This window comes from Juglans regia, chromosome 6, assembly GCF_001411555.2.
Source record: "Juglans regia cultivar Chandler chromosome 6, Walnut 2.0, whole genome shotgun sequence".
Classification (NCBI taxonomy): Eukaryota; Viridiplantae; Streptophyta; class Magnoliopsida; order Fagales; family Juglandaceae; genus Juglans; species Juglans regia.
The window spans coordinates 38,095,417-38,106,496 of NC_049906.1; the positions used below are offsets into that span (position 1 = coordinate 38,095,417).

At 35.7% G+C, this 11,080-nt stretch overlaps 1 protein-coding gene across 2 annotated transcripts; it reads left to right on the forward strand.

Annotated features, from left to right (window-relative positions):
• Nucleotides 1-6,131: 6,131 nt before the first annotated feature.
• LOC109015466 (homeobox protein knotted-1-like 3) lies at nt 6,132-10,368 on the forward strand. Of its 2 annotated transcripts, none has more exons than XM_018997705.2 (6): nt 6,132-6,822; nt 8,807-8,927; nt 9,110-9,303; nt 9,390-9,521; nt 9,640-9,776; nt 9,864-10,368. In XM_018997705.2, the coding sequence occupies exons 1-6, from the start codon at nt 6,325-6,327 to the stop codon at nt 9,895-9,897; spliced, it is 1,116 nt and encodes a 371-aa protein (XP_018853250.1). In that variant the 5' UTR covers nt 6,132-6,324; the 3' UTR covers nt 9,898-10,368. The 2 variants fall into 2 exon arrangements, with proteins under 2 accessions (XP_018853250.1, XP_018853485.1); XM_018997940.2 differs by having other exon boundaries at nt 9,872-10,368.
• The last annotated feature ends 712 nt before the right edge of the window (nt 10,369-11,080 follow it).

The following is an 11,080-nucleotide window of genomic DNA, read 5'->3' on the forward strand; positions in this document are numbered from 1 at the left end:
TGCATTTCAAACAACTCACATGATATGCATACAACACATTTATTAGTTTTGTTGAAGATTCTTCATCATAAGCAGTTATTTATAATAAAACAGAACCAAATTAAATGCATGGAAAGCATGAAAAATATATGTCGGTTTATTAACAAAAATATTGGAGCTAGCTAGCAAGAATATTAAATGGAGGGAGGAGATCAGAAGGAACTTGTGATCATATGGTGATCATATGTATAATGTCGGCTCGATTTGTATCACCTTCAAAGATTAATTACAGCTTATGAGCTATCTAAAGATGGGGCATTTGAAATGGCTATAAATACATACATACATACATACATACATACACACATGCATATATATGCAGCATCTGATCATGTTGAATCCATGTAATTAGATTAATGCTGCTGCATCAAAATTGAATTTAAAGCAAGCCAAACGTGAAGGATGGATTCTTGGTCTTCCATGCATGTTCAAGTACTACAACTAAAACATCATGCACAGCCCCAAGGGCGGCTCGATACAAGTTGAGGCCTAAAGCGAAATTTAAACGAGTCATTTATAATTATAATACAATAAAATATAAATTATTATACGGAATATTTTCAAATTTTTAAAATCTTTAAATACAATCTTTGTGAATTTATATTTAACTTAAAATGAGTTCTCAATGCAAATTTTGTGCCTCAATTTAGCAAGATCTTAAAAAAATTATTTAAAATATAAATAACTCATTGTATTACTTATTAAAAAAATCATTGTATTAAATATTAAATTTAGTATTATAGGGCCTTGCACACATTAAAAACTATAAAAATTATTTAAAATTTTATTTAATGAAATAGTTTTTTTTTTCAAAAAGAATTAAAAAAAAAAATCTCATTTTTAGTTTTGGAGGCGTTATGTAAGATGGGGCCTTAGGCAATGGCCATTGAGTCGGCCCTGATCATGCATGCAGTGGCAATATTTAAGTTTGGTTGTATTCGCCAAGTTTCTTTGGATCAGATGGTATAAAGATTGATCTCCAAACGAGAAATTCAAGTTCGAACCTCCACCTCTTGTATAAAAATAAAAAATAAAAAATAAAAGCTTGGTTGTTTCCGACGTACTTTTGACATGATCAATTCTATTGCTTTACTCCTGACCATATAAATACCATCCACAACTCTACGTTTTCCAAACTAAAACCAATGGAAATTTTTTAAAAGTTGGATATGTTAATGCCTTTATTTACACAATAAACTAAAAGGAAAAAAGAATTATTCTCGACCACGATGGCGATTCGGGCCTCGATAGCGTGCTCTTCGCGTTCATCTATAAAATATTAATAAATAAATAAATAGAAATAAATAAATAAAGACATAGAGATTTACTATGATAAGTGATTTTACAATCTCTCATGGTCTCACATATCCCCTAATATAATGGACAAATTTAGTCTAGGCATAGAGAAGTCATCTCGAGCCTGTGGAGAGTCCGTCCATCATTTGTAGAGATTTTCTCCTTTTATAGAGAACTATTTTCTTCCTTTGAGTGATAGAATCCAACTTGCCTTGTGAAGTATTTTTCTTTAGGAGTCTGAGCCAATTTCCTTGCATTATCTCTTCTTTACCTTATCTCTTTCCTTATTATTAGTGATAGGTTTTCAAAGGACAGGACCCAGTCAATTTAGTCCCTAGCAGATGCCTGCAATTCTTAAGGTCAACTTGTTTGTCAAGAAGACATTGAGAATCTTCAAGTCAATCGTAATGGGAGTAACTTGTAAGAAACTACAGAAAAAGCAATTTTGGGAACTGGTCCATAGTTTATCATTGTTATGCAATGCAATGCAATGGTGATCTCCATGAGCGGTCCTCAAGAAGAATTTATGAAATTTGTAGTAAAGGCCTTTAAGGATGGGTTTATGTGAAGTTTGTTTGTAAGAATATTTGCGTGATAATTAAGTGTATTGATGATTGTATGTGACGGTTAGTGAAGTGCGCATATTTCTGTACTCAGTGATCATTTTTTATTTTCAGTGGCATCGATGGATTTTGCCCCGTGTTGTGGTTTTTTGTTGGTGTTGTTTCCATTTTGATGTAGGTGTAAGAGTTTGTTTGTCGTAACCAATGTTTAAGTTGTTAGGGAGCCAGTTGACCAACTGGATCCATTTTAGGCGGTTGTTGAGCCCGTCGACTCGTTTTTGAAGGACACCCACGTGAGGTGGTTGTAGAGCTCAAAAGCTAGTTCTCGAATGTAACCCGTTAACAACGGTTGTGGCGAGTGGAGACACTCGACTTGCATTTGGCAGGAGGGTGCCTCGACCACGGAACGCTAGCGATAAGAGTGTAGCAAGAGAATGCCTCGACCGCGTAACCTCACGATGAGAGTGTAGCGGGAGAATGTCTCGACCGCGTAACTCTAGCGATGAGAGTATAGCGGGAGAATGTCTTGATCGCGTAACTCTAGCGATGAGTATAGCGGGAGGATGTCTTGACCGCATAACCTCAGTGAGAGGAGTGTAGCCGGAAGATGCCTCGACCGCGTAACCTCGACGATAGGAGTGTAGCGGAAGGATGTCACGACCGTGTAACATCGGCGATAGGAATGTAGCGGAAAGATGCATCGAACTCGTTGGTGTTAAAGTTGAGCTCAACTGCTTCGTTGTAGTAGGAGACAAAATGCGGTCACACTCTGTGGCAGGAGCTAAAGCTCCCCTTATACCAAAATAAAAACCAAACAGGCTATATTAAATAATTCAAATCACAATTTTGAGATTTGCAAACCTGAGATATCTTGCTTAGGTGTGGTGAAGGCTAGTGACACATAGGTGATGCCCATTAACAACCATATTTTGGCAACAATAAGGACATGTGATTCCCGCGATACCGTCTGTCGGTCAATCTCCCACCAGCTTTTGGGCTCTCAATGGCGACAAACCGTCTGTCAGCTCTGTCAGGATCTTTGTAAGGGCGGCCATACCTAGCCCTTAGGCACAATGAGAGCGAGCTCTAGGCCTTGTATATAAAACGACGAGGTGCACATCGGTGTGCACCCCTTACGTTGACTGCGCTTGGCATGTAAACTCATGTAGTCATGTGCACAGCACGTACCACCCACTCCACCCACTTTTTTTTTAAATTTTATTTTACACATGGTTAATGAAATAAAAAAGCAAAATAACAAATTGAAATATCTTATTTGATAATATGTAGACGATCCCACAGGACGAAGAATCATCTTTCTCTTATTTCTGGTGCAGATAATATGTCAATCCCACAAACGACACCAACTATTAATGCCTTAATTTGCACAATAGATCGGAAGGGAGTAAAGAATTACCCCCGACCACGATGGTGATTTAGGCCTAGATAGGGTGCTCTTTCACGATCATCCATAAAATAATAATAAATAAGTAAATAGAAATAAATAAATAGAAACACATAGATTTACGTGGTTCGGCATAAAATCTTACGTTCACGGGTTGTTTGGGGTAAAATCCACTATGATTAGTGATTTTACAATCTTTCATGGCCTCACATATCGCTCAGTACAATGAATGAATTTAGTCTAGGCGTAGAGAAGTCACCATGAGCCTGTGGAAAATGCGTCCTTCATTTGTAGTGATCTCCTCCTTTTTATAGAGGTCTATTTTCTTCTTTTAAGTGATAGAGTCCAACTTATCTTATAATGCATTTTCCTTTTAGAAATCTGAGCTAACTTTTTTGTTTTATTTCTTTCTTGCCTTATCTCTACTATATCTTATCTCTTGGCTTAGTTTCTTTTCTTATTATTAGTGATAAGTTTTCAAAGAGTTAGACCCAATCAATTTAATCCCTAAAGGATATTTAATTACTTCTTTCATATTGAAGCCGAAAGACTCGGTTCAAACCGACTGTCTATGTGTGTGTATATATATATAAACAAATTATATTCATTATAAAGCTTGTAGAATCGACAGCAAACCAGACAAAAAGATAGTTTTGAGGCAAAGAGGACAACGAGAACAGTGAAATTTTCCCTTTTTTCCCTTGTTTACTCCGGAGGGATATTTTGGGTGTCTATGTAATTAATAAAATGATCCATTCAACAATTATTATCAGTAAATCTAATAATCTAATTAAATAATAATATTTATTATAAGATTCACTAAATAATTAATTAAAAATAATCTTAATTCACTAAATAATTGAAAAGAAAAATTATATTTGTAATACTAGGGTGTTCAAGCTTTTGCATTTCTTTTGAAAAAAATAAAAAAATATATATAAATTATATAAAAAATTATTTTTTTAATGACAAATGTCATTTTTAAAACAAATAATACACTAGACTTAGCATATTGAAAGATCAATCGACCAAAATAACCATGAGCAGCTACGAATTTGTAACTTTCATTAGCAGATTCATTTTCAGTAGTTTCCTTGATTAAACTAGAAGTTACTAAAGAACTATGCATGACACTAAATAGGGAACTTGTAAAATTCTCCCCGACAAATGATCTTTAATGAAAAAATTATAGGAGTGAAAGATAAGATTAATGTTATGCATCAGTTACTATTTATTTTCATACTCTATATTTATAATTTTTATATAAAGTGTGATGATGTTTTTATAGAGTGTAGAGTGATAAATAATAACTGATGAGAAGAATTTTTTTAAAAATAAATATACAATCAAGATCTCTAATCAATTAAACAACAAGAGCAAGTTACTTTGAGAGTATATAGCATTATTCTTATAAATTATAATACACATTAATATAGATATAATAGTTTTATTATTGGTAATTTTGATGCAGGAATTAGAGGGAGTAACGTAGATGAAGCACCACGTGTTGGTACCAAAAACAGTGATAAGAACAGTAGAAGAGTGGGGTCCGGTGAAAGCACCGAAGACCCCGAACTACACGTTCTGGCTTTAAAGCTGCATGGGGGACCACCTAGTACCTACACCTACAGTGGCGCGCGTGAACCCTTCCCTCTTTCTCTCTCTCAGATTTCTCGCAGTCGCCGCCGGTTAGCAGCTTGGCGAAGGCGGTCCCCCCCCCCCCCCTTGCCTGCTACTTTTGTTCACAGGTGTACGGACCTGATATGCAGGTCTTGACCCGGAATCCCAAGTGGTCCCATGAAACCTAGATCCGACACGTGTTCTTCGTACGGCAACTTTCCGTTAGTGGTCCCTGAACATTGGCTACGTCATTTGCAATTTCTACAGTATCCTCCAACAAAACAAAGAATCTATAAACACCAACTATGTTCTCTTAAATTGTGTTTGAGTATTGATCTCATATATCTGCAAATAATATTAATAAAATAATAATAAATAATAAATATATAAAAAATAATAATAAAATAATAAATTATATTAAAAATTAACCCTTAATAAGTCTACGTCTACGTCACTTTTTTTTTTTTTTCTTTTTTTAAACTCTTTTTCCGTTTCTGCCAAGTGCCAAGTGCCAAGTGCCAAATTATATATATATATATATTTCTGTCCAATTGTTAATAATATTCCATACCAAGGGACATATCTAATATACTTCCTTTAAAAAATGTTTTAGTTTATAAAAGTATTTAAACTTATAAAAAAAATTAGAATGATTTGATGTGATATTTTAGATTATAAATAAATTTTTATTATAAAATAGATTTAACAGATCATATAAAATATTTAATTTGTATTAAAGTTCTATAATTAAATCTTTTAATTCAAACAAAAATAAAAGAAAATTTATTATGAATGTTTGGTTGACACAAAATAGTTCTTAAATTAATTAAAAATTAAAGAAAAATGTTATTTTTTTTTATTATCTTCAATTATAGTGACATATTATTAAATGAAGTAAATGGTAAAATGGTAAAATAGTAAAATATTTTATAAATAGGATAGAGACTTGAAAAGGAGAGTAAAAAAAAAAAAATGGGGGAGTGAACTTCACGTCAAATAACAAGAGGTTGCTTCCAAACTCCAAACATTACAATATCAATCATCAATCTTTGTCTTAATACATAGTAATCCCCGATAGCATCTCTAGGACACGTTATCACCGTTCTCACCGTTGGATCGGCTGAAATAAATATGATTATAAATAAAATATTAGAAATTCAAGGGGTCACCGGTCATGCACCTAAAATTAATTCAATAAATAAATAAATAAAGAGAATCGGCTTTTGCCGGACGGAGCTTTTTGATCTCTTTTCCTCACACCTTCTCATATAGTTCTCTCCATCGACCTGATGACTCCATTACCTTCATGAAGACCTTCAACCTCATCAACCCGGCTCCTCAAAATCCCATCTTTTGAACCCTGACTACGTATATGTAGGTAAAACTGCTTTATCTGTATAAATGGCGTTTCACGATCACGATATGACTTTCGACTCTTTCGGCGACCACGATGACAGAGAGGCTGTGCACCAACGCCTCATGCTCGACACCACCGGGAAGACTCCGCTCTCAGTTACCGTCTCCGAGGCCGGTGGATCCGGAGCTCCCACTTGGCTCAGCGATGCTATTCTCCGGCGTCAGGATTCCGTCCATCTTCGCGGTCGACAAGACGAGGTCTCCGCGATTATGAATTCCGGCGAGAGCGGGGATCGAAACCGGACGGAGAGCGAATGCGAAGCGACCTGGGAGTGGGAGAGCGCCAAGCAGAAGGCGGACATAGCGGCCCACCCGCTTTACGAGCAGTTGCTGTCGGCACATGTGGCTTGTCTCAGGATCGCTACGCCAGTGGACCAGTTGCCGAGGATCGACGCTCAGCTTGCTCAGTCCCAGCGCGTGGTGGCCAAGTACTCAGTGCTCGGAAACGGCTCGGTGGACGACAAGGAGCTCGATCAGTTTATGGTTAGTTTAGTTCGTTACTTTCTCTATTTTTTTTTTCAAAGCTTGGGTTTTTGTTCTCTCTGCAAGCATAAGAAAAAGATTATAAAGAACTTAAGCCGATGGTTCTATGAATTTGTTCATAACAATACTGGACCCAAGAATTCGTTCCTATTACTCGATCGTACGTCGACATAGGATCCCATATCTTACGTAAAAATTGTCTGGTTTGAATAATTGAAATGGCTATATATGCCTGCGAGTTTGTTTATTTTTGTAGTTCGAGGTTGACTTGATGAAGGAAAAAAATGTTTTTTTTTTCCCATTTGATTGTGTTTTTTTTTTTTTTTGGGAATTCATTTTGGTGTTGTAATCCATGTTGATTTTCTTGTTTTTTTTCCCAGTAATTTTTCTGTTTCCTATGTGTTGTGTAAATAGGAGTCCAATTTGGTGGTTTCAACCGAAAACATTGTCTTCATTTTGTACATATATAAGATTATGGGAGAAAGAGACCTAAAAAACACAAAAAGGGAGCTGCTACGCTTCCGGAAAGTCATAATCTTTATGTGAATCGTAATGTACATGTATTGTGTGGCATCCTAATTGAGACGAATCATGCTGTTCAGAGTACACTAATAACCGAAACTTGGGAGTGCTTTTGAGAATCTCTTAATTTCCACTTGTTTGTTTGACCCAGTTCTTGCTATCTTTTCAAAATATGATCCGCCATTAAGCAAAGGGGTAGCTGTGACTTGAGCTGGTGATAGAATTACTTTGCATGGCATCGGGTTGGATTAATTTAAATTATTGGCACTTTTTAAGTTTGATTATTCTCATCATGTAATAAGAGAATCATAAAAGTTTACGATATTTTTCTAGGAATTGATGCTTGGAGGTGTAAACGTTCATTGAATCTAGCTAACTTGGAAAGTCACGGGTCTATGTGCGAGGTATCCTTAGTAAGAGTGGAATCAGTGGATACAGTAATGGTGGCTCTAGCCTTGTCTGCTAATTATTGCTTAATTTAAAGTGATCACACACAAAACCAAAGAGACAACCATGACGAAAGTGCTATGATATGTGATGAAATGATTCGGCTTGATCAGTCAAAACTACTATATTTAGTATTGAAAATACTGTATTAGGTTCATATTTCAGTCATTCTAATATGGAGCATGATACTACTTCAAGACATCTCGACTCTAGAAATGGAAACCCGACCTAACTAACCAATTATCAAATGTTTTGCACAAATGAAACCAGCAAGACACTACATGTTTTACATTAAATAAAAATTCTCTCTTCCAAGCTAAATGAAATTAAAAATTACAGTCGATAAATTGTCATCTAATAATTCAGCCCCGGTTTGGATTAGAAACTCATATAAACTCATCTCATCTCATTATTACAATTTTCCTAAATTCTCACACAACATATAATAAACAATTCAACTTTTTCAAATTTTAAAGCAATAATAATATTAAAAAATAATATTCTAACAAGATTTTATTCAACTCATCTAAAACCATCTTAACTCATCTCTAAATCCAAACGGAGCCAATTCTCACTGGTCTCAAATAAATCAAGTTTTCTGTTGTATATATTGCCCCCCCACTTAGATGTAAAACACAGGGTTGAAACCATGTTTTGATCAGTCATTACTCAAGTGAAATAAGTTGATATTTTGATATAAAATATCCAATAACTACTTGAAATAATTACCCATTATTAAATGGGTATTAGTTGCTGACACCACATGAATATTGTGACAGATGCAAAAGTAGAGTTCTAGGATGTACAGAAATGTGGAAAGTCATTATATATGTATGATGATATCATCGATCCACTGCTATCTGAGTAGCTAATTAATCTTTTACTTTCTGATCAGATTTTATCGAACTTCTTAACGGATCCAAATATTCTTGATGTTATAAATATGGTGTATCTTTTTATCTGAATATTCCTTTTTTCTTCTCTTCTTTCTTTGTGTTTGTTCCTTCTGATGTAGACACATTATGTTCTATTGCTCTGTTCCTTTAAAGAACAATTGCAACAACATGTTCGTGTTCATGCCATGGAGGCAGTAATGGCTTGTTGGGAGCTGGAGCAGTCTTTGCAAAGCTTAACAGGTAAATTACTGAAGCCCCTTCCCACCGGGCGCCCCCTCCTTCATCCGATATGTCTTAATGCTGTCTTAGACAATAGAAAGAGCAATGGAATTAGATTGTATTTGCATGTACTTCTTTATAATATCAATATTTTCTTCTGTTGAAGTGGCTTTTTAACTTGCACATTAATCATGCGTGAACAGGTGTATCTCCAGTTGACAGTACAGGTGCTACAATGTCTGATGATGAAGATGACCAAGCAGATAGTGACACCAACTTGTATGATGGAAATATGGATGGGCATGACAGCATGGGATTTGGCCCTCTCATCCCAACTGAAAGTGAGAGGTCCTTGATGGAGCGTGTAAGACAAGAACTGAAGCATGAGCTCAAACAGGTAATTAAGAATGCGCGCGTTGGCAACATTGTTATTCTTCGATCTGTTGAGCAGATACGGAGCTCATAACCATTTTTGTTTTTCAGGGTTACAAGGAGAAGATTGTAGACGTTAGAGAGGAGATTCTACGAAAGAGAAGAGCAGGAAAGCTTCCAGGTGACACCACCTCCCTCTTAAAAGCTTGGTGGCAATCACATTCAAAGTGGCCATACCCAACGGTAGGTTTGACATAGTCTCTCCTTCCAATGATCAGTTTGGCAACAGGTTTTACAAATGGCGTCTCTACTACTATATACCCCTAGTTATTAATTGGCTTGTAAACATTGCTCTGATCAGGAGGAAGACAAAGCAAGGTTGGTTCAGGAAACAGGCTTGCAATTAAAGCAAATAAATAACTGGTTCATAAATCAAAGGAAACGAAATTGGCACAGTAACCCTTCATCTCCCACTGTTGTGAAGAGCAAACGCAAAAGGTAGGATGATGATTTACGTATTCTTCTATTGCCCAAGTTCAAGATTCACTTAAGAACTTTCAGCCTATTGTAATTCGGAAATTGAAGTAATGCAGGTGAAGCCAGCAAGCAGCCCTTCTAGTAATTGGACAGTCTCGAAGAGGAAAAAAGAAACTTGTTATATATATTCCTAGCAGCTAGCTTGTGTCCAAATCTTTTGAAAGTTTATTATATATAGTCGGAACACATCATTGTGACGGAGAACTACTGCCTGAAAGTCATGAAGATTACATGAAGACTATTTGCAGATCTATATTCTACTCATATGTATGGATTCAAGTCTTGAAACTGAACATGCCGCCTGAGACCTATCATGTATGCGTCTTCAAGCCAATTAACACTGCTGAACAGTTCCAGTTGACGGTATATTGCCTTAGAGAACTCCCATACACTTGATATCTGTACCATAAATCTCATCTATGAGGTGTAAACTTGAAGCATATATATTATACATATATAAGATAGGAGAAATCTTCTTGATAACCTGTGGAACTAGATAGCATCTTTTTGTACCACTTGAGATTAACGTACGTACTCTATATTTAATATTTCTGCTTTTGGCATCATGCATATACGTCGGCAAATGATAATGGCTGTGAGTTATGGGTGCAAGCATGACTGAGCTAAAAGACAATCAGAAGTTACGGATATTGTGAAGGAATATCTGAGGTTATTATGTCAAATTGTTGGAACTAATTTCCAACTTGCTACATTAATATATTATATGATCATGTTGCAGCTAGCACAGAGATTGCAACCTGTGTGTTTGGTAGGACAATCTGAGCAAGAATTTTCAGAATAGGCACAGCAAGTACTTCAACAATTTGAATTCATGAAAACAAGAAATTCCAACAAGAGCAAGGTTTTTTTTTTTGATAAATGAGAGTAATTTTATTGATACTCTTATATACCTGCATAGCCCGTGTATACAGGAATGATACAAAAGAAGAACACCTAAATACATTCTAAGATCAAGAGATTAAAGACAAGAAGTGATGACCATTAATGTTTCCATTAAGTACAAGGGCTGAAAACCACAATATTAAAGTGTATGTGTACGAAAAAGTTCTGCAACTCCGCCATTATATGCCATCTATCTTCAAAACACTGCTCATTTCTTTCCGACCAATCAAGAGCAAGGTTGATGGGCGGCCCATCAAGTTAAAGCTTCCATATAACACAATTATCATAGAGAGCCTATTAGATTGGATTAACTTGGAAAGAAGAAAAGCTAGCGTCGGGATATTGCTGCAGATAACACGAAA

Bases quoted from the DNA above. Each gene is read 5' to 3' on its own strand.
- LOC109015466 (XM_018997705.2), top strand. From the start codon at position 6,325: ATGGCGTTTCACGATCACGATATGACTTTCGACTCTTTCGGCGACCAC. The intron at 8,928-9,109 runs GTAAATTACTGA...ATGCGTGAACAG, and splicing joins GTCTTTGCAAAGCTTAACAG to GTGTATCTCCAGTTGACAGT. The intron at 9,304-9,389 runs GTAATTAAGAAT...TTTGTTTTTCAG, and splicing joins TGAAGCATGAGCTCAAACAG to GGTTACAAGGAGAAGATTGT.